The sequence below is a fragment of the Neopelma chrysocephalum genome, unplaced genomic scaffold, assembly GCF_003984885.1.
Source record: "Neopelma chrysocephalum unplaced genomic scaffold, ASM398488v2 Primary Assembly neopelma1_26, whole genome shotgun sequence".
Taxonomy (NCBI): Eukaryota; Metazoa; Chordata; class Aves; order Passeriformes; family Pipridae; genus Neopelma; species Neopelma chrysocephalum.
In genome coordinates this window covers 23,846,926-23,871,125 of record NW_020897695.1, presented here as the reverse complement: position 1 = coordinate 23,871,125, position 24,200 = coordinate 23,846,926, and the positions used below count along the sequence as shown (strand labels likewise).

Sequence of the window (24,200 nt, the reverse complement as noted above, 5' to 3'; positions counted from 1 at the left end):
TTTACCTATTTACTTGCATTCTAAGATTACTGGAAAACTGCATTTGAGTAGCATTTGACTTTCAAGCTCTGGAATTTTGCTATGAAAGCCATGCTTATGTTTGAACAGGAGTTGGGACTATGTCTGCAGCATTGGGAAAAGAAATTATGACAGCAAGCTGAGACACAGGTGACTGTGCTCGTTTTGGCTGAGGTAGTTAATTTTCTTCACACTAGCTACTATGGGACTATGTTTGGGATTTGTGCTGAAAACAGCGTTGATAATATATACATGTTTCTGTTACTGCTGAGCAGTGCTTGCACAGCATCAAGGCCTTTTCTGCTTCTCATACTGCCACACTGGTGAGGGTGCTGGGTGTGTATGTGAAGTTGCGAAGAGACACGGTTGGGACAGCTGACCCCAAATGACTGAAGGGATATCCCATACTGCTATGGCATCATGCTGAGTATATACAGAGAGAGGAAGAAAGAAGGGTGGAATGTTTGGAGTCATGACGTTTGTCTTCTCAAGTCACTCTTATGCATAATGAAGTCATGTTGTCCAGGGGGTGGCTGAAGACCTGCCTGCCCATGGGAAATGATGAATGAATTTCTTGCATTGCTTTGCTTGTGTGCATGGCTTTTCCTTTACCTATTAAACTGTCTTTATCTCAACCCACATATTTTCTCACTTCTACTCTTCCAATTCTCCCTAGCGTTCCGGCTGGTGGGGAAGTGAGCAAGCAGCTGTGTGGTACTTAGTTGTTGGCTGGGGTTAAATCATGACACATACACTTCCGAAAATTATCTTTTGCTCCCTTCCACTGGCAGTATGCTACAAGGTAAAAAAAAGTATCCATATGGATCTAAACACACAGAGACCCTTTCAGTGCATGAGTAACTAACACTGAGGGGAAAAAAAAAAAAGCCCAGGAATATAAAATCATTAGTTCTGCAGTAATTTTAAGACCAAGTCAGTGCCAAGTCTGATGCATCCTGAAACTCACCTGTGTAGTCAGTGGTGAAAGCTGTACTGGAGAAAGTAAAGCAGGGAGAGGCCTGGCCCAATTCAATATTTCCATCACATTTCCACCTGAGCCCTTTTGCTCCTGACCAGAGAAGCCTGAAGCGCTGTGCTCCTCGCCTGTCTGTATTATCACATCAACATTTTTATCCTCACTGCTGTGCAGACATTCTTCAGTAGTTCTGTTCTCAACACAATCATCTCCAAAAGGTTCAGTACTCGCTTGAAGTTGCATGGCGGTTACAGAATTTTGCTTTACAGCACTTTCCATTGAAGAATACCAAGGTAGTGTTTTGCCATCACACTTCCTGATCCTTTGGTGGATTTGTAAAGTGTCTAAGACAGAAAAATATTGTTAAGAATATTTCCCCTCCGGTTTCTCTTTATAGAGATAATATATAATAGTAATAAAAATGCACTACCATATTTTAAAGTGATGGTTCCACAGAAGATCTTAATGTCACTTTCAGAAATACTTTCCTTACAGAGATGAGATGCTATTATTCACAATTATTTTCTTCATGAAAAAGGCATATGTGTGTGCAAAGAGCTTCTTCTCAAACACCTTCTGACTTGTCATTAAGACTATTCCTCCTAATTTTTCTTATCAGGAAGGGCCATTCTTGGTAGGACTGAAGGTCCATACAGCTCAATGGTTTATTTCAGTCTTTCCCAGTAAGTCATGGTCATGGAAAGCAGGACAAGCATGCAGTGACATTCCCCATTCAGGCTGTAATTCTCAGCTTAGAGCAACCTGCACCTGTACTTGCAGGCCAGTTACAATTATACCCTGCCATAAACACAGTAAGGGAGTTCTTAGCTATATTCCTAGTTTATGATTTAATATGCATGTGCTTTTGAATTGTTTCTTCTTTGAATTTCAATATTGAGTCTAATCATACAAGATTTTGTCTTCAATGATATAGCTTAGTCAAAACCGTATCCTCAAAAGAAAAGCCCCACAACATACCTATGCACAAAGGAGTTTGAACCACTAAGACAAAGAGCAGCTGACAACCCTTCCAAGATAGAGTCAACTATACCGGTTTTACACAGTTATTCTAACAGCAAGAAAGCATGTCCAAATTCATGTGTGATTCTTTACATTGTACATTTTTCTTGCTACTTTTCAAATCACAGTTTTTACTATTATACAGGAACTGATTTCTTATGTATGCAGACAAAACACACTGCCCCAGAAAAGTCTAAGCATTACAGACAAATCATTGATTATATTTGTGCTAAATACTTTCAAAAAGGAAAACATGGCCCAGTTTTTGGAAATTTAAACTCTATGATTTTATAAAATTAAAATATTACCTCCAATAACACAGTAGAAATCAACAATCCCAAAACCCAGTGTGTCACATGGAACTAGGATCTACTCTGTAGTATTTGCAATTCTTGTATGACATTTTATGTGTGATCTTGTTTGTAGTGCTCACAAACACTACTGGACACCGAATTAGCAGTATTCAAGCAAAAGATCAAGCCTATTCTGTGTACACTCGAGTACTATCTGTAGTGAACCACTTGGACCTTGTGGCTAAATTTTGCCTTAAACAAGCTGTTTTAGAAGTAAAGGTGTCAGAGACTGAAATGGTTAATGATTTATGCATTTCAGGAGTTTGCAGGCTTTTGACTTTTGCATTATACCTCGGATGGACAGTTGGGCCTGCCCCTCCCTCCAGTGAAGAGCCGAGCTTGCAGGCTTTTGACTTTTGCCTTACATTTCTGATGGGCAATTGGGCCCATCCTCCCCTCTGCCAATCTTGAAAGGTGGGAACCAGGCCAGACTCAAAAGCTCTGCACAGCACCAGGGAGAGGTTAGAGGCTCGAGACATGGCCCGTGACACTAACCATGGATATAATAACTTATAACTTCTTGGAGTGTGGGGGCTTCCCTCCTTCACCCCCAGCAGATCAAGGCCACCACTTCAACTGACAGACGTGGAAGCGGCAACTACCAAGTGTCATCGCTGGACCCCGTGGGCGGTGACTATATGCATCTTTCCACTATCATATTTTCTTTCCCTTACTCTCCCTTACCCTTATCCTGTCTTTCCTTTCTCTCCCTTATACATTTCCCCACCTCGAAGTTATCCCTATGCCATATTGCTATAAATGATACAGATGACAACAGCCAAAATGCTAGCATGCCTGTTGATACAAAATTGTTGAAATAAACCTTACCAATATATGTTTTCAGACACCGATTATTCAGTGTCGTTTCACTCTAATCCACCCCAAGGGAATTATTGATAAAAAGCTGGGTTACCCCCCCTCCCCTTCTCTGGGGTGGGTCGTAACAAAAGGGGAAACAGCTGTTAAGCAATGGATACTGCAGAGGCAGGGTAGTGTTTTGTTTTTTTTTATGCCAGTTTCTCTCCTGCACTGCCCACCTGCAAAACTCTGAAAAGTTTACTCAGAACCTTTGCCAGGCACATGCAGACACACACACACTCAACCCCTTGCTCGACGCCGCCAGACTTCCAGACTTCCGGAAAGAAGACTGTGCATGCCCAGAACCCCTCCTGGAGGAGTTACTGGGGCACTTACTGGAAGAATCACGGTTATAAAAACCCCAATTTTTGATGACTATGTGGGTCCTCTCGTCCGATGGACCAGGACTGCGTATCACAACCACAGACCACAATCACCCATGCGTCACTGGAGCTATGGGTAATAATATCTTTCTGCCTCTAATCTCTCTCTATTTTTCTCTTTTCAATTTTTCTCTCTTAGGATGATCATGCACTTCAGAAGTGTTATACACTTTCCAATCCATGTTCCAATCCATTACGTTTTTTTCCCAGTTATGGTTTCAAAGCAGTTGTTCTAATAAAATTCATTGTTATACTGGTTATTTAGCATCATTTTGCTTTAATCCACCCCAAGGGATCCTTTAACAATGAACCTGGTTGCCTTGCCTCACAGGCGAGTCATGGCACCATCCCACAATAGAAAGAACAGCACATGCACAGAGTGGTTTTGAGCAGAGGATGTATTGATTTAATTGGCAAAACTTGCATTCTGTTGGAAAAATAAAAAAAGAATTATGTGCTTCATTATTGCTCTGTGTTAATCCACTACTAGAACGTGCAGAGATACTTCTGAAGCAACATCAATGTTAGTATCATATTCAAAACTATTAATTTAATAGGTCAAAATAACCTCCCCAGCAATCAAAAACATCTAAGCACATTCTGATATGTCGGTACCACTGAAGGAGTAAATTAGAAAAACTGAACAATAACCCTATTTCAAAGATCCATCTCAGTCACTTCATGCAGCAACTCCATATCAAAATCTCAATTGCTGCAATGGACATGAGGAGGAGGAGGAGGGAGAAACTGCTCAGCCTAGACGGCCTTATCACTTCATATTCCCCAAAGACAAGTAAACTCTGCTATCTCTTTTGCATCTTACAAGTTTTAAGATCATATATTGTTTTATAAAACTATTTATAAGCTACAGTCACATAGAGCTTCCAGGATGTTCTAAATTTTCTCGTGGAAAACCTAGATTTCTCTTACAAAATGAGTGCCATTAGATGATCCAAGAGAAAAGGAGATCCTACACAAGCAGAAACAAAGAAGGAAAATTCAGGTGGTTCCCTCTTAGACTTCTTTCATGCTGCTTTGTGCCAATCAGTTCAAAGCTCAGAACTTTTCCCACACTGAAGTGGGCAGCAACACAGGTACATATTTGGCCCCTAGAAGAACTTAGATAATTAGGAAGTTTACTTTTCACGGTGAACTACACAACAGTACTTTATCAGAAACTTTACGTCCTATCTATACTCTCAAGATCAGTTATACGCCTACATCAGGCCCAAGAACACACCATCCATTGAAAAGTTTCCTCCAAGAAATGGATCAAAGATTTCTGAATAACTAAGAGATTCTCCATCCTTCTCTACCCATCCCTTTCCAACCCAGTCCCTGATAACAGTGAATTTCTTTAGGAATGAGATGCTTTTCTCACAGTTTCCCCTTTAACTGTAGGAAGAGTTGTCAAAGCAATTTTTAAAGGCTCAGGATACGGCAAGTTTCTCTATTGCAAATGTCAACTCTTTGGCACCTTGGCCAGAACTTCAGGTCCAGAAAAGCCCTACTGATATTAACTTCATCTCATTGAAAGAATCCCCTTAAAAATCATATTTCACAGACAAATTTTACTTTATCCAGGGAATTTTTTATTATGTCACTTACTGAAATTATTAAGTTCTCTCCTAAAATCTACAACCTGGAATCTAGTTCATATAGCTTCAAACCCTTACATTGCTGCCTCTTCCCACTTCTGAGAGAAGATTAAGATTACTCTGATCTGAAAACTCCAACAAAATCTATCACATATCACTGTGAAATACCTCCTTGATGTCAAATGGAGAAAAAAAGAGCAGAGATGAAATATGCAATCCAATGCTAACATTGATTGCCTTGGTACTAGACAAACTAAATTTCACAACACAAAACTTCACTCCTGATTGTCCCCCTTGTAGGGCAATTCACTGTTGCAAGTTGTCCTCTACTCACTTCAACAACAAAGCAACTTTCTGAAACAAGTCTTGTGGTTTTTTCCTCTCAAGAAGGACCAGATTAAGATGTTGGATATTTTATAAAAATAACTAACCTAGCCATAGAATCTCATCTGATTTACAGCAAAACCTCATCACAGTGACTGCATATGGATAACTATTCAGATTAGTTTATTATTACACTGAATAAAACATTACAATGAAGAAAATGGAGGTAACGGCTTTGTAAATTTTAGACCTAATTATGTTACCATGTGTTTGTTTCAAACTAAAAAGAGCATCTGCATCCCATAATTCACATTATATATTACAGAGTTTATAATGATATAATAATTACAGTTTAAACATGCGGTGAGTTTGGACTGCTTAAAAAGAGTCAAAACAGCTGATACTAAAAGAATTTGATTTTTCAATTGCAACAATTGCAATAGCTTTACAATAGCTTTTGATTAAAAGAGCATTTAAGTTTATTTGGCTGTTTAAATTAATATTTGAATTATTTTCAAATATGCTAATCACATGTGTACTTGACCAGGTAGTCACCAAGGAAAGTATTTAAGTCTTTCAAAAAAAGTGTTATGCAAACAGTACTCAACTTGAACCCACCTTCTGTGACAGTCAGTCTTCTTTTTTCAGACCATGTCTTATCCTGAACAGAAGCTGAAAAAAAGTACCAATATTTATTTTTGGTCAGAAAAAGAGAGAGCTTCAAGACAATTTCAAGACTTTGCATGCCATCTTACCCAAGACAGGATGATTTTCCTCATTCTCTCTTTTTCCTGTTGCACTGTCAATGCACATCCAGAGTTCTTCTAACAAGAGCTTCACTTTTACTGTAAAAAAAAATAAAAATCTTTATTTAAAATAAATTGAGAAAATTGAACTAAGAATTTATGTTTCTTTATTTTTACTCAGAACAGACATACCTACAACAAAATACAACATATCCACAACAACAATTAGGATAAGGTACGAGTTCAGAGAAAGAGAAATGCTAGATCCCATACTGGCCATATCCACAGAGAAGTCTAAAGGAACAGGAGCAGAATGCTCTAGCTTTTCCTTTTTATAGCAAGCACTGCAAAAATCTGTAGCAGCCCCCGGAGTAAAATGTAAAAGTAGATTTGAATGTAGCACTAGTGAAATTAAATAGCTTTCTAAAACAACTCAACTGACATGAACATAGATGGGGGAGGAAAACTTCTAGGCAGATTTATGTCACATTTATGCTCACTCTTAGTCTTATCGTGGAGTAATAGCACCATGTATCTGAATCAATTATCAGACTCCAACATTAGAAGACCCTGTTTAGAGTCCTAACAGCACCATTGCTAGGTGATGTCAAACAACCTAGTTTGGGCAGAGGAAGGAGGAAAAATAACCCAAAACCTCAGTAAAATACACAAGCACCTCATCTACTTATGCCAAAACTATAATCAGATTCAACAACCAGGATCAGGGACTATTGTTTTTGTGCCAATTCTGTTAAGTCAAAGGCCACACCAAACTGTAATTGTTTTATGAAGAGGCATGTTAAAAAAACCTCAGCATGTAAGAGGAAAAGCTGCAAAATTTTGCTTAGCAGCTATTAACAACACTAACATTTTCTCATTACTAATAAACTCATCTGCTATTTGAAGGTTCAATTAGTGCTCAGGTATTAATTTTCCTGTTTTGCCATGAATTAAAAATGAAAAGACCAAGTTGAGTACTAATTCAGTACAATTCAAAAGGAAGTAAAAAAATATGCCAAGGCACACAGGAACTGACAAGGTCTACCTTTTTCAGAAAATTTAATTTCTGTAACAAACTTATTGCAAAGCAAGAAACAGAACAGGGAGGTTCTTTTGCCTCAAAATCACCTTCAGAATATCAAAACAATTCAAAGGCAATACCAACATTTTAAAAGACTGAAAAAATACAAAAAATAAATTTGCTTCACGTTTGGCTTCAGTACTTTAGAGGAAGCTTAAAAGGAATTTGCTCCATTACAGTTACATTCAGATTATTTGTAGCATGTATTTTAGATCATTAGGGGGAAAAAAAGTCAGTAGGACAAGATACAGCTATAACTCCTGGATTTCCACTTGATCCTCATACAGAAATTGTAGCAGATTATACTCCTATTTTGTCCTTTATGATTGCAATGAGCATCAAAGACAAAGGGATCATTTGTATTTTTCTCAGTGTTTGCATTCTGTTTTATAGTTGCACATTAACTGACTTCACATATGCTCATGGCAGACTAGTCCTTTTTATGAATCCAGTATTTTCCTTACTGCAAAACTGAAAAATAGTCACCTATTATGTTAGTCCTTCATAAGTGTAACACACTCATATCAACCACATCTGCCCTTACAGCATTTCCGTCACTATCCTCTGTTTCCAAAAATGCAACTCCAGAAGAGTTGCAATACATTCATAATGATTGGTTCCACACAGAGAACAGTCTTGCAAAAAGTCTTACCTTTGTCTATATCTGTTTTAAGATCTTCACTTGAACTCTGGGTCTCTGCATGCTTAACTATTAAAAAGAGGAGAGGTGGAAGAGAAATGTTCAAATGGAACAATACCACATATAAATCTGAAGGCAATCAAAGGTAAACACCTACCTTTTCTGCACTTCTCTTTAAATACACCATCAAGTTTTCCCTGTTAAAATGAAAAGGTATTAATTTTTTATGCCATACATAGTTCGTAGAGCATCTACTCTTAATGAGCATGAAATCTAAACAATATTTCAAAGGTCATTCTTCAGTTGGAAAATTTATATCTCTTAAGGTGAATTGCTATGTTTAGTTACTCAATACTGCCAATTAATGTAATTTTACTGTTTCAGTATCTCTACTACCAGTAGCTTCCTTTCTTTCCCCTAGAAATACTTAAAAAAGCTTCACCTAAAGACAAGGAAAGCCTTACTTGTGCCTTCTTAAGCTCCTTTTCAAGCCTTTTCTTTTCAGTTTTCAGTTGTCTGAACTCCTGTGTATGCTTTGTTGCAGCCTCTTCAAGAAAAATGAACCAAAATTCAAGTTAGAAACTACACTATGATGACCACTAATTTAAGTAGTGCCCGTCACTAGATTGCAAATCAAATTACCAGAAAAAAATAAATACATAGTGTGAAATACAAATCTACTGAAGTTATATTTTGGGTCATTAAGACAACAACGCATGCATACAAGTATGTTCTCTTCTATTGCATAATTACTGTTCTGAACTACTGCAATACATTTATAAGTTTTCTCGCTTACATGCAAGAATGAAGAGTGGGTCATACTGTAATGATACTGTACTGTAGAACAATATAGACCAAGTGAAAAAATGAAATAAAATTAAGAATGAGATGCAATGGGTTTTTTGCACGTTTGATTCTCTTATTTAAAACAGGGCTCTAGTTCAAAGATGAAAACACCACAGTCAGCTGCATTAGAAAGATGCAGATAGCACTCAATACTAATAAACAGAGAAGAGGATCTTATCTCTTAATGTCTAACAGACACCTTGGAAGACTGCAGATGGGTGGGAATAGAGAGTACAGAGTAGGTAAATGAGGATTGAACGTGAGGTTCCCAGGACAGTAGAGAAAAGACAGATGGAATTTGCCTGCTGATCAGATCAGGTCACAGAAGAAAGCATATTAAAACAAAAGGTGTTAAAAAGGCATCAAAGGTGGTAGGCTGACAAAAAACAACTGTGGCAAAATTTCATATTGACAAAAGATATGAGGTCTGGGATATTTAATGAACACAGAAAAAAACGCCCAAACACATAAAGTAGTCACTAAAATTGGACCTAACACAAACTCTCTCTCAGTATTTTGTTCTAGTTCTGGCAGAATTTGAGTTTTTGGAGGCAAGTGTGTATAAAAACCTAGCTGCCCTAAAATGGAACTCCAAAATTCTCATCAAAATTAACACCTTGTACCTGTACTTTAGAGTAGGATTTGGGAGGTTTCTAACACTAAGATACAAGTCTCTCAGTTCACTGTACTTTAAACTATGGTAAGCACAGCTGTAAGCATGCAATGAATGCAGATATTTGCCTTGCCAGCTGACAGTACAAGTGAAGTATCAGAAAGTTTTATGCATATCCATCTTCTACTAGAAAACAAGAAAAACACAGTGCCATGAAGCAAATGCTTTATCTCTACTTAAACGCAAAGCAAAAAAACAAACTGACCAACCAAAATAGAAGTGCCAGAATATTTAAAAATCAGAAAATACTCACCAGGACCACCATATATTTAAACATTGTTACAAACATGACTAGAAGAATTCTGCCAGGATTATTAGAACACTGGAGCACATGCTCTATGAAAAAAGACTCATTGAACTAGACTTAATTAGTCTGAGAGGAGAACAAAACAAATCTTAGAAGGAATCCAAGAACAGCTTTCCTGTAGAAGAAGGTATCAAGAAGACGGAATGAGACTGTTCACTGTTGTACGGTAGACATCAGGTGTAAACTGAAACACGAGAGTTTCCCAATTGTTATAAGGAAAGACATGTCAGTTATGCAGTGAATCAAGGTGCCTGGACAGGCTGGTCAGACTCTATCCTTTGAGGTTTTCATGACCAGAAGCTCCCTTCCAACTTGATTTACGTCATGTGCCTAAGATACTCAGCAGAAAACATTCTGCAGGAGGGCTGATGTAATTCCACACAGTATGGCCCTGCTTTGCTCCTTGGGGCCTCTAAAGTCACAATAATTTTGGATAGAAAAAGAACCAAGAGATTGAGGTGGACAACAGTACAGTAATACAATGTAGAAAGTTACCTTCAAGCTTCTTCACTTTTGTTTCTAGTTTCTTTCTCCTGTTAAAAAGAACACATTAATAGACCATTTTTTAAACAGAATTATGTTGCATGAAAAGCCAGAAAAAAAATAAACCCAGCCATTTCAGAAAAAACACACTTCCTATACCCAGGACCTGTGAGACCAACAAGTATCTGAAGTTGAAAAAATAAATCAGCGGCATGTTGCTGACTTTCTCACACAAACAGCTATACCTGAGTTTGTTTTTAAGAGAGTCAATCCACTAATCCAGGTACATAAATATGCCTTTGGCTACATCTTGGAGTTAGAAATGCAACAGCAGAAAACTGGCCTCTGCTTTTTGTATTTCTATAATGTAATGCAGACAGGCTAGTTTTACTCCTTAAAAACAATTAAGCCTTGCTTACAACAAATAGTATCTAAGAAATGAGATAATCAGGAATAGCTTTCAGGATCACTCATGTCCCACAGCTTTTTGTTTACAATATCCAGGTGTTTACTGAAGCCAAACCAAAACAAAAATAATCATGCATCCTGAATAATTTTGACTTCAGCATTTCCAAACCTACCTTATATGTAAAACATACACAGAACTGGAAAATAAATAAGTAGACAAGTAAATATTTTTATTATTTCCTTCTGTTAAATACCAATATCCCAGAAATTGTTTTTAAACTGTTGTGACAGAGAACTCTGTCCTGAAAAACACATGCTCACTGATAGCACTCATGAAGCAGACCACAGTTCATCTATTCTTCATATTAAAATCTGTGTAATGGATTGAGATTTACAGTCTAAGCCTTTTTGGATGTGCAGGCTTTAATTATCACTTCAGATATTGTGTGGAATATATTCGAAAACTCACTCATTAACGGGATGATTGCCCACCTTTTGCATGTTCAGTAGTCAAAGCATTTATACTATAAAGTAATAGCCCAATGATCTTGTGCCTTCTCAGACTGAACAGGTTCATGCTTACTTCTCTATATAATGGCTTTGACAGTCAAGCCATAGATGAGAATTTCAGAAAAAAATTGCTCATAAAACATCTTTGCAGAGAAAAAAAAAAGCGGGGGGAGGAGTTGTCCTTCAGAAAATAGGAGGTAAACTTCTGTTTCTCTGTAGATAATATTCTAAACAATGCACAGAAGCACTGCATCTACAATGTGTGGACACTGGAAGCAAGGTCAATTGACATGGGAAGACTACAGAGATGCTGTTCACCATTGAGGGAGAAGATTCATGCAGCCAAAGCTCATTTAGAGTTCAAGCTGACTAGTACTCTAAAGGACAACAAAAAGGGCCTTTCAAAATATCTTAACAGCAAACAGAGGATCAGAAATAACATTGGTCCATTGCTTGATGAGGTCAGTCACATCACAAATAGGGATGCAGAGAAAGCAGAGATCTTTAATGCCTTCTTCATCTCTCTCACTCATCATCTCTCATCAACGATGGGCTCTGATGACCCTGAGACTTGTGATGGAAGACCATGACTGGTAGGGTGATGAACTCCCAGACAACTCTGAAACTGTTCAAGATTTGCTGCTCCAGGTGGACACACATAAGTCTATGGAGCCTGACAAGATTCATGCCAGAGTACTAAAACAGCTGGACAATGTTAGCACAGGACCTCTCTATGTTATTTTTCAATGGTCTTGAGCATTTGGAGAGGTCCCAATTAACTGGAAGCTGGCAAATGTTCCGGTTTTCAGGAAGGGTAAGAAGGAAGACTCTGGTAATGACAGGCCTGTCAGTTTTACTCCAGTTACTGGTAAAATGATGGAGAAGGTTACTCTGGGAGTTACTGAGAAACACTTGAGACAATGCAGTCATTGGTCTTAGCTAGGTTGATGAGGGGAAAGTCTAGTTTAACTAATTAATTTCCTTTTACAGAAAGGTCACCCATCCTTTTGACTAAGGGAAGCCAGTTGATGTGAGATTTTTTGGACTTTAGCAAAGCTTTTGATATGTTTCTCCTTCTGGACAAAATGACCAGCCTACAGCTAGAAAAGTCCATGATACATTTGATGGCTAATATGTCATGCTAAAGGAGTTACAGCAAATAGGGTTACATCAGGATGGTGCCCAGTCACTAGTGGGGTTCCCCAGGACTCAGTTCTGGGGCCAGTGCTCTTCAATGATCTGGATACAGGAGTCAAATGCGTACACTAAGTAGCTCTGCCAACTGAAATTAGGAGGAGCTGTAGATTCTACCCTCCTACTTTGAGGGTAGAGAGGCCTTACGGAGAGATCTGGATAGACTAGAGCAATGGGCAATCACCAACCATGCAAAATTTAACAAGGGCAAGTGCCAGATTCCCTATATGGGCCAAAGTAATCCTGGTTAAGCATACAAACTGGGAGATGAAAGACCAGAAAGAGATCTTGGGGTTTTGATCTATGGTAAGTTGAATATTAGTCAACAATGCTACCTGGCAGCCAAAAGGGTCAACCATGTCCTAGCATCGCTAGCTGGTTGAGAGGTGATTGACCTGCTGGTACATTGCACTGGTGCAACACCTCCGCAAGTACTGTATGCAGTTTTGGGCACTACAATATAAAGACATCAAACTAGTAAGAGTGCATCCAGAGGAGCATGACCAAGATGGTGAAAGGTCTCAAGGCCAAGACTTACAGGGAACAGCTGAAGTCACTTGGCCTGTTCAGCTTAGGGAAGACAAGGTAACCTCATAGCAGTCTACAACTTCCTCAGTGGGGAACAGTGGAAGGGAAGGTGCTGATGTCCTCTCTCTAGTGACCAGTGATAGGACAGAAGGAAACAGAATGAAGCTGTGCCAGTGGAAGTTCAGGTCAGACATTAGGAAAAGATTCTTCAGTGAGTGGGTGGTCGGTCACCAAAAAAAACTCCCCAGGGAAGTGTATCATTGGCACCAAGCCTGTCAGAGTTCAAGAAGCATGTGACTGACAGTCTTAGTCGCATGGTTTAGTTTTAAGTAGTCCTGTGAGTAACAGGGAGTTGGACTCAATTACCCTTATAGGTCCTTCTCAACTCAAGATAAAAATTCTATGATACAAACAACTAAAAATCTGAATAACCAAACAGCCACTAAGTGCCAACATTATCACTGCAATGATATTTACAAATGAAATAGTTACATTTACAGGCACAGTAGTATACTAATTTCATCAACACATGCAATTACATTAAGAAAATAGGTACATATTAAATCTAGTGATTTACAAACAGCAAGGTTTGTAGATAATATATTTGGACAGAACTCCTCTTATGCTACACAACTCAAGTGCACAGAATATGCCAAGTTGGAAGGATCCACAAGGATCATCAAGTCCAACTTCTGGTCCTGCACAGGACCATCCCCAAGAGTCACGCTCGAGAGTATTGCCCAAACACTTCTGGAACTCTGTCAGGCTTAGCGCTGTGATCACTTCCCTGAGAAGCCTGTTCCAGTGCCCAGCCACCCTCTGGGTGAAGAACCTTTTTTTAATATCCAACCCAAAACCTCCCCTGACACAACTTCAGGCCATTACTTCAGTCCCGTCACTGGTCACCACAGAGAAGAGATCAGTGCCTGCCCTTCCTCTTCCCCTCATGAGGAAGTTGTAGCCTGCAATGAGGTCTCCTCTCAGTCTCCTCCAGGCTCAACAGACCGAGTGACCTCAGCCGCTCCTCACACACCTTCCTCTCAAGGCTCTTCACCATTTTCGCTGTCCTCCTTTCAGCCCTCTCTAAGAGCTTAATATCTTTCCTATATTGTGGTGCCCAAAACTGCACATAATTCAAGGTGAGGCTGCCCCAGTGCAGAGCAGAGTGGGACAATCCCCTTCCTCGACTGGTTGGTGATGCTTTGCCTGATGCCCCCCACAGCACGGTTGGCCCTCCTGGCTGCCAGGGCACTGCTGACTCATGTTCAACTTGCCACTGACCAGTACCTCCAGGTCCCTTTCTGCTGCACTGCTTTCCAGCATCTCATTTCCCAGTCTGTACGTACAGCCAGAGTTGCCCCAACCCAGGTGCAGAATCCGGCAGTTTCCCTTGTTGAACTTCATATGGTTGGTGATTGCCTAGTCCTCTGATTTGTCAAGGTCTCTCTGCAGGGCCTCCCTGCCTTCAGGGGAGTCAACAGCTCCTCCCAGTTTTGTGTCATCTGCAAACTTGCTCAGTATCCCTTCCAGTCCTGCTTCCAAGTCATTTATGAAGATGTTGAGGAGCACAGGGCCTAAGATGGAGCCCTGTGGAACACCACAGGTCACCAGTCTGATGTCACCCCATTCACTACTACCCTCTGTGTTTGACCCGTGAACCAATTGCTCACCCACCACGTGATGTGTTTATCCAGCTGTGGGCTAGACATTTTGTCCAGCAGGATACTGTGAGAGGCAGTATTGAAAGCTTTACTGAAATCTGAAAGGATTACATTCACTGGCTTCCCCTGATCAGCTAGGTGGGTTACCTTGTCATAGAATGAAATCAGGTTGGATAGGCAGGACTTTCCTCTCATGAAGCCATGTTGGCTGTGACTAATGATTGCATTGTCTTTCAGGTCTTTTTCAATACGTCTCTGAATAATCTTCTCCATAACTTTACCAGGCACTGCAGTGAGATTGACAGGCCTGGAGTTTCCAGGGTCCCGCTTCTTGCCCTTCTTGAGAATCAGGACAACATTCGCCAGCTTCCAGTCAGCTGGGACCTCTCCGGATTTCCAAGACTGCTAAAAAATCATCAAGAGAGGTTTTGTGATGACATCAGGTAGCTCTTTGGGGATTCTGGGATGAATCCCATCAGGTCTCATAAATTTGTAGGGAACCAGCTAGAGCAGCAAATCCCACACAATTTCAGGGTCAACTGGGAGTTGTGCATTCTCGTGGTCATGGTCCTCCAGCTCAGGGGACTGAGACCCCCTTCGTCCATCATCTGTGTTGAAGACAGAAGCAAAGTGTTAAACACATCTGCCTTCTCTCTGTCCCTGTTTGTGAGGTGACAATCCTCATCCTGTAACAGGTCAATGACATTTCTATACTGCCTATTGCCATTCATATATTTTAAAAAACTCTTTTTATGGTCCTCCACATTTCTGGTCAGCTTCAACTCCAACTGAGTTTGGCCACATGAATTTTCTCCCCGCAGTGGCAAGCAGCATCTCTGAATTCTTCCTATATCACTTGACCTTGCTTCCACTAGGCATACACCTTCTTTTTTTGCCTTATTTCCAAGAGAAATAATCCCTGCTCAGCCAAACTGGCCTTTTGCTTTGCCTGCTTGACTTCCAACATTTGGGAATTGCCTGCTCCTGTGCCCTTAGGAAGTGATGTTTAAAAAGTGACCAGCAGTGGCGGATCCCAGCACCTGCAAAAACACTCTCTCAGAGGACCTCACTTACTAATTCCCTGAGCAGCCTGAAGTCTGCTCTCCTCATGTCCATGATCTGAGCTTTAAGATGCATGCACAACTGCAGCTGACAGAAGGCTATGCTAACAGAAGTTGCATTTCCAAACCTTGGGAAATGCAATCCTTGTAAATATTCAAATCTCAACTAGACAGGGTCCTGAGCAAGCTAACTTTGACACTGACTCTGAATGACAGATTGGATCAAAGGACTTGCGAGATAATTTCTGACCTAAATTATTTTACAGTAACTGTAGATTAACAATAATTTTATGAACAATTCACTATTATTCTGCTTCTGAAGAAACCCAGCTTTCAAGTTACTGAAGTCATATGACCTACTGCTTAAAATACATCAGCATCGGAGGTATACAAAATAGCTACAGCATCACAGAATTGAGGTTGAGGTTGGAAGGGTCCTCTGGAAGTTATCTTCTCCAATGCACCCTGCTCAAGCAGGGCCACCTACAGCTCATTGACCATGTCTAGATGGTTTCTGAGTATTGTGAAGATGGAGAGGACACAACCGCCCAGGGAAACCTGTGAAAGCACTCAGTTATTCTCACAGCAAAGAAGAATGTTTCCTGATATTCAGAGGGAACCTTCTGTGTCTTAGTTTTTGCCCATGACCTCTTGTCCTGTCACTGGGCTCCATGGAAATGAGCCTGGCTCTAGCTCTGTTGTCTTTACACCCTCCCTTCAGGTATTTATAGACACTGATGATATCAGCCCTGAGACCTCTGTTCTCCAGATTTAGCAGTCCCAGTTCTCTCAGCGTTCTGTCAGTGCAGAGATGCTCCCATCCCTTAATCACCTTTATGGTCCTTCACTGAACTCATTCCAGTATGTCCATGTCTCTCTTGTACTGAGGAGCCCAGAACTGAACACAGTACTTCAGGGGTGGCCTCATCAGTGCTGAGTAGAGGAGCACCTCCCTCAGGCCTCCCTCCCTGCTGGCAAAACTTTGCTTAGTGCAGACCAGGATACTGGTAGCCTTCTTTGCCACAAAGTGTGTATCGCTGGCTCACGTCCGACTTGGTGTCCAGCAGCATCCCAAGCTGCTCTCCATCTGAGTGGCTCCCAGCATGTATTGGTGTGTGCAGTTGTTCCTCATCAGGTGCAGGACTTTGCACGTCTCCTTGCTGAACTTCCCAAGGTTCCTGTCAGCTCATTTCTTCAGCCTGTTAAGCTCATGCTGGATGGCAGCATGCCCCTCTGGTCCATCAGCCACTCCTCCCAACTTTGTATCATTGACAAACTCACTGAGATACGTTTTGCCCCATCATGCAGATCATTAACAAAGATGTTAAACTGGACTAGACCCAGTATGCGGCCCTCACTGTCTTCCCCCAGGATACACTGCTACCTACTGTTCTCCACCTAGACTTTGCACTGTTCATTACCAACCTCAGGGCCTGGCCATTCAGCCAGTTTTCAATCCATCTCTCTGTCTGCCCATGCAGCCCCTACAATACCAGCCTGAGGGGCTGTGAGGCTCTTATGGGAGACAATGTCAGAGACCTCATTGAAGGCCTGGTAGACACTAGCCACTGCTCTCCCCTCATCTACCAGGCATGTCAGTTTATCCAGAGAGTCAAGCATTACTTTCCCTTGGTGGAGGCCATGCTGTCTACTCCCAAGGAGCTTCTTGTCCTTCATGTGCCTGGAAATGAGTTCCAGGATAAGCTGCTCCACCACATTCCCAGGGATCAAGGTGAAGCTGACTGACCTGTAGTTCCCTGGCTCCTTCTTCTTGAACATATAAATGACAGATAGGAGACAAGCAATGTACCTGTATTGACACAGTACACTGCCAGCACATTAGGCTGGTCAGTTCCCTCTTAAGATACAGTTAGCAATGGTGTAGCTGCCCTCTGCTGCTCTCAGACAGGATGATGTGCTAAATATTACATTAAGCTCACAGAACATTGAGTACACCTATATGTGAAATAAGTGCACTCTGGCAGAAGAAGAGACAACAATGTTAGTCTGCTTACACAGTCTTTTGGGCAATAGTGGCATGCTGCTGTGCTTTGTGAGTACTGTATATTTCACAAGTCATGTAAAGATACTAGGGTATCTCATTTGAGAGATGCTTTAGTCATTTGTTCATCTCCATGACCCTTTGTTAGACCCTCTGCAAGTATACTCATATCTCTTGTACAGAGAAGTTCAGAACTGGATACAATACTCCAGGTCTGGCCTCACCAGTGCTGAGCAGAGGGAACTGATCCCTTCCCTTGACCTGCTGGTAGCACCAAAATAGCTTAAGAACACCAAAATTAAAAATGATAGCCAGCTAACAAGCAGGTAAGGAGTCACCAGTGGGAGTCCCATTGGGATGTGTGCTGGAACACATCAGAAATAAAAGCTGACTACAAAAGACAACAAAAGGGTCTTAGAATTCCAAGTTACTAGAGAGCAACCACTAGTTTTGATAAATGCAAAGTGATGCATCTAGAGAAAAATAACCACAACTACCAACTAATAACACCCAGTTATATATTAGCTGGTTCTCTTTTGAGAGCATGAGCACCTTTCTAAACAATATAGAGAAATCACAATTCCGTGATACAGGTGATTTAGATTACAGGGTTAAAAAGCAATTAGACAAGTTCATTAGAGTATTCATCAAGAGCTGTAAGAAATGCCAGTACACACATATGCTCCAGGCAAGGAAGCCTTGGAGTGACTGGTTACTGTAAAAACAAACTTCGGGAATTATCAAGGCACAGCTTCAGAATATTCTGTACTGTGGCAGCAAAAACAGCTTCTTCACTTTCGGTGCCAAATCTCTCCTGGTCACTTCCAAACATGGCAGACAGTTCACCCTAAACTGCTGAGCTGTTTCTTTAAAAACAATTATTTTAAGGACTGATTTTAGTGCAGACCACTTTGATATGAAATGGATAGAAATAACAAAAAGCTGAGACAAAAAATCACTTAAAACTGGAGAACTAAAGTTTTTTCTCTATCTCATCCTGTTCTTAAAAAACTTCTGCTAAACAACCAGCAAGAGCCACTTCAAGACAAGATAATAATTAAACTAACACTGCACTCAAGTGTGTTTGCTACGAAATCTAAGACTGGCCTTCCATCAACTCATTGTTGTAAGAACCCATAAACAAATGGAAAGCGTAACTAGGTAAAGTATAAGATCAAGTTCTGGAAGAGGTAAGAGGGGGAAAGAAAGGTTGTGAAAAAAAGGAGTTCACTCACATTGCATCACTGTTTACTATTTCTTCTTTAATTTTAACATATTCCAGTTGACTCTCACGATAAATCTTGAGAGAACTCTGTGAAGAAGGAAAGCAGAGTTAAAATACGTCCATACTGAGGAGAAAAAAAAAAAGACGGCAGACACCTTACCTATTCTAGTGCATAGCCAAAAAAGCATATTCCATGAGAAAACAAGCAAGTTGAAAAGTCAGGTTATCCTCCTTTAACGGCAAAAGTTATAACAAACAAATTCATAAATCTCTATATGTTTATCTATCTTTGAGTATGTGCCTCTAACATCTATCTGGATAGGAACTCAAAGTTGAAGTCAAGAGCACAGCTATTATACACCATATGTACAATCCTGCTTTTTTTGAAAGCGCCATCAGGACATCAGCACTAACACTTGCTGAGGGAAGAGGATTTAAAAACTGTTCTAACACGGAAGACAAACTAGGTACACTGACAAGACAAATATTAATATCCTGCCTTGTACCATCATGAAAAACATATAAGAAAGAGGGTGGGGTATTTTTTGCAGAAATAATAGTTAATGTATAGGAAATACATATATTTAGGTGATTTGAATAGTTAAAAGCTTTTCTCCTGTAGACTAAATCTCAGGAGAAATGGGAGAGAAATTAGAGATAAACTCTAGAAGCTAATAATCTGAAAGCATATGTTCAAAGTGGTAACAGAAGCATAACCTATTCTGCACAGACTCTCTTTGCACCTTTTCAGTAGTACAAGTATTCAGTATTCTGATAAAAGCAGAATAGAAAACCAAAGGAATCTGAGTGTTTCTCCTTCCTTCCTAAGTGAGGAAATAAAAAACAAATAATCTGATCAAAAATCATATGAACTACAACAGCCTAAATTTTTTGCCTCTCTGAAACTTGCTATCATTTAATCAATTTCACCTAAACCCAGAGCTGCCTGTCCCAATAAGCTGGAAATAACAACTGGGCTCATTAAAGTCAGCTTCATTAAGATGACCATTAAATATATACATTTCCTTCAATGGAAAAAGTGCAAGTCATTTAAACCTTACAAGCACACCTTTTTCTCTTCCAACTCTGCCTTCAAGGAACCCAACTCTTCCTGGCACTTTTCCAGAGGCAGAATTTTCTGTAACATCTGCTCCACTTGGCAACGAAGAGCAGAGATCTCTCTGAAACGGGATGTGCAATTAAAAATGAAGTTGCCAAAAACACAGGTGCTTTCAAATGTAATATTCTGATTCTTCAGTCAAGTGTCTTGAGTACTTTGCTTTTTTCCTATGGAAAATTGCTGTGAGAGATACCCAAAAGCTTTTAGAGTCTCAGTATTCTCATTTTTCTATCCAACATTTAAAGAAAATTTAAGATCTGGTTAAAAAACACTACACTGAGCCTGAAGCTAAATGCAAGCAGATGGCACATGCCACATAGGTGTGCTGCCTACACCAAAGTACTGGTAATAAGTGTCTCTGCCTACATATTGCTGTAAAATAAGAGCAGAGTCCAACTGCAGTATTCTTCAGCAGGCAGGATTATAAGCTGCCTCTTCCTCTATAATCAGATAGAGTAAGCAAGAGCACGCAGCAACAACTCTAAGGCAAAATGCTTCATACAAATATGGCTGCCCTAAATAGGCTTACATTTAACTACCACCAAAATATGAGCTCCACATCTCCACTTGATCACTTATGTACTTGGTACTCTTATGTAACATAGGCCCAGGAAAGAATCCCACACAGGTACAGTAGAAGGACAACAGATTTCTCTGCTTATCAAGGGTACCTTTGCTAACTATGGCCTAGGAAGCACAGTAAAAGGACCACACTAAATGCTCAGCTGAGATCCAGGGCTGCTGCTATTACAGCATCAGACTCCCAAAACTAACCACAAGATTGAAAACATAGCATCTTTATTAAAAAACATATATTAACTTACCGTTCAGCAAATTGAAGCTGTAATCTCTTGTTAAGGTAGAAATTAAAAACAGTTCATCAAATGTCCTTAAATGTATTTCAACCTAATTGCCACTTGCAAAGAAACATCCAATAAAAACTTCCTCACACAAAAAAACTCCACAAGACTTGCACAACTAAATATTTAATACATACATTTCAGTACATTTGAAGTGAATAAGCAGAGCTTCTTCTGTTACGTGAGAGAAAGAGCAATTCTCAGCAATATAGATTTCAAATAGACCATCTTGAACCATATATTAGATACGGGCAGATTTTAAGTGGATAGTTTTAATTCCAAAGGCCTATTTTCTTTATAAAACCTACCCAGTTTGTTCTTTACTGGAGATATCACTACTTAAACCTTAAGTAAAAAGTCTCAAGTACTCTTATAAGAAGTGTTATAAGTATAGTTTCTGTAAGGACACTAATAGAAAAGTAAAGGATATCAGTGCATTTCTGTTGATATTCTGTCAGCAAACGACTGCAAGTAAAGAAAAAAAGACATTACTAATTTTCTCCCCCGATTTTGACAATTATGTCTCAGGATACCTCTCCTTTTGCTTTATAGATAAATACACAAAGTGCAAGATTGGTTTGTATTTTCTGATGGTAGTCAATATAACCCTTTTGTTTCATTAAGCCATTCAAACCTCAAATCAGACTGCTTTGAAATATAAAAAACTCACTGAGTTACATTACTTTGTAGCCATTACCTAATTGCAGTTTTTAAAAAAAATACTGTTTAGGTAAAAATTTATAGACATATATGTATATATATGTATATAAAGATGTATACATACATACATACATAAATTAAAAGATACATATATAACATGCTACCAAAAGGATGTTCTCCTAAAACTTAAAAAGATGATTTCCTAAAAAAGAACACATAAATCTCAGAAAAATATTTCAAAAGACCCTAAAATGCCTTAATTTTTACATTAATCTCCCAGCAGCCATAAGAGGGTAACACCCTGATCCAAGAGGGACAGCACCAAGGAAAGTAACTCTTTCCTTAAATGCTATGATTTTTAAGAACTGTGAGAAGAAAGGACAAGAAAGAGAAATACCATGGCCCTTACCCCAGTACATAGAGGGTTGCATTACTTTCTCTTGCAACATTTAAGAGTAATCAAGAAAGGCAAAAAAAGAAAGGCTGAGCTGCAAGTAGTTAAAGAGACAATTCCCACAAGAATTGTGTGCAGTGGCAGAAGGAAGAGGGATACAAAGTCTGGAGGTCAGAAAAAGAATCATACATAGTAAAGGAGCTTTGAAAAAAGGGTCCTGGTGTGTGCTCTCTTAAATGCTGTTTGGAAAACAGAACGCAGAAATGGAATTTAGATTCACTCAAGCCAAATTCACATGTATCTGGGAGAGGGTACATGAGAAACAAAACATTACAATTAGGAGACATAGCATGGATATTAGGCCACACTGTGGAGGTATACATAACATGTCTTGATATTTTATTCCATACAAGCATATGTTGATGGTTTTTGAGAAGAACTGCAAGCAATGACATAAGAGAAAACAAATTATAAGAAGTATTTTAGAACCTTATTGTTCTGAAAAATGTTCAGCTTCACTTTTCATATTCTGATATTTAATCCAACAGCATTTCACACCTTAATGATCAGACTTAATTCTGTTTAAAAGGTTCATATACACCTGTACTTGACTTTATTTCTCATATTCTTCAGAAGAATGAAATAAATGAACACAAATAAACAAAATAATAATATAAATAAATAGATAAATAAATGAAATAAATATCTTCACAGAGCTGCTTCTGCCTGTACTTAGCCCCATTTACTGCCATTACATACCAAGCTTTAGAGCTTATATTAAAGAAATCTAGATTTAGAACCCGCTTGTGAAGAAGTTACTTTCATTTTGGAGCATTTAGTGTGGTGCATCCGCCCGCACTGTTTTAAGCACCTAAGAGCAATAAAACCCAACCCACCAAACAAAAACATAAGTGCAATTGTACTTACTCTCCGTCAATCATTTTTTGCTTCAGTGCAATTAATGCGGCTACATATTCATTTATATTCTGTAAGGAAGAGTCTCAAGTTGGTAAAGAACTTACACCCAAAACCCAGTATTATCTACTGTAAATACCCCTAAATTGATTGCTAATGTGGTACAGAATACAATAATCTGTCTTCTTTATTTTAGTCTTTATTACTAAGTCACCAAAAGTATATTCATTTAAATACAAGTAGAGAATGCAAGCTGCACAAGAAAGTATGCATACTTAAATGAGGCCCTACTACAAAAGCTGTTTAAATGTTGCCTTTGCGGTAGATTCTATACTAAATGCCCGTAAGATTTCCTCCTCAAAATTCAATTAAGCTTTGGCAGAATATTAGCAATAAAAAACATCAGCTCACTTGAGTCTACAGATTTTCCAGATTCTCAATCCATATTCATTGTAAGTGTGTCTTATGGACTCTCAACAGGGCCTTCCCTTTATTTACAGGAGAAACAAATATTGCCCAAAGCGTAATACTATAAAAATACACGCTCGCTTAAGAGACCTCAAGGAAGGAAGTGAATCATAACAGTCTTTTCACTGCACCGAAGCAAAGCCAAAAGGATACGCCTAAAAGTTCCCAGGCACGCCGCAGAGACCTCAGCTACTTTTCCACATTTCGCCCGGCTAAAGCTCGACACTGCTGCTACTTTTACAAAGCCCATTCGCCATACACGCTATCCGGGTTCCCGCCGCGCCGGGAGCGGTGACTGTGGGACCCGGGACTCTTCACCCGCCAGCGGCCCGGCGCAGACCCACTACCCCGCTCCAGCGCCACAGGGAGGGCAGCCCGTGTCTACCTGCTGGAGAACACCGCAGTTGGCGCAGGCTCCGGCGGCGGCCGCAGTCCCGGCCGGCGGCGGCGTCTCCCCCGGCATCATCGTGCCCACAGAGGCGACTCTGCGCAGCCCGCCTGCGTCACATGCCGCGCCATGGCCTCAGCAAGGACCCAGCTCGCCTTCACCTCCTCGAGGGTAATGCGAATCACTGCCTGAGTAGTGGCAACGGAAAAGACAGTAAAGGTGCTCTCTGCAGAAACCGACGTTGAAAGCAGCCGGTGAACAGCGACTCGGCCAACTGCAAGACACCTACAGCTGCAACACCCTTCGACCATCACGTTATTTTATCTCCTTTTAGGTGCGGGCACTTCTGCTGGGGCGCTCCTGCGGTCCCGGCGCAGGCGCGGGACAGGGCAGCTTCTCTCGCCTGGAGCGAGCAGCGGGGCGGGGCCTGCGGGCACCGCGGAGGAGGGGGCAGCCCGGACTGGGACGGGGACGGGGACGGGGACGGGGACGGGGACGGG

The 24,200-nt window shown here is 40.2% G+C and overlaps 1 protein-coding gene across 5 annotated transcripts in view; it reads right to left on the bottom strand.

Moving 5' to 3' along the window:
- ICE1 (interactor of little elongation complex ELL subunit 1) overlaps positions 1-24,021 on the bottom strand; it is a 40,955-nt gene extending 16,934 nt beyond the window's left edge. Inside the window, exons 1-13 of one of the 5 annotated variants that reach the window (XM_027675928.1) lie at positions 23,698-24,021; positions 22,857-22,915; positions 21,306-21,340; positions 20,840-20,858; positions 19,965-20,076; positions 18,906-18,982; positions 10,319-10,356; positions 8,462-8,544; positions 8,155-8,194; positions 8,010-8,066; positions 6,286-6,375; positions 6,149-6,202; positions 986-1,338 (exon numbers count right to left, since the gene is read on the bottom strand). In XM_027675928.1, the coding sequence (XP_027531729.1) occupies positions 986-1,338; positions 6,149-6,202; positions 6,286-6,375; positions 8,010-8,066; positions 8,155-8,194; positions 8,462-8,544; positions 10,319-10,356; positions 18,906-18,982; positions 19,965-20,076; positions 20,840-20,858; positions 21,306-21,340; positions 22,857-22,915; positions 23,698-23,778 (1,098 nt within the window). In that variant the 5' untranslated portion in view covers positions 23,779-24,021. Of the gene's footprint in view, positions 1-985; positions 1,339-1,424; positions 2,529-6,148; positions 6,203-6,285; positions 6,376-8,009; positions 8,067-8,154; positions 8,195-8,461; positions 8,545-10,318; positions 10,357-18,905; positions 18,983-19,964; positions 20,077-20,839; positions 21,341-22,856; positions 22,916-23,465; positions 23,671-23,697 lie in introns of those variants that run through there. The other 4 variants (XM_027675930.1, XM_027675931.1, XM_027675932.1 and 1 more) reach the window with 4 other exon arrangements.
- Between the last annotated feature and the right edge of the window lie 179 nt (positions 24,022-24,200).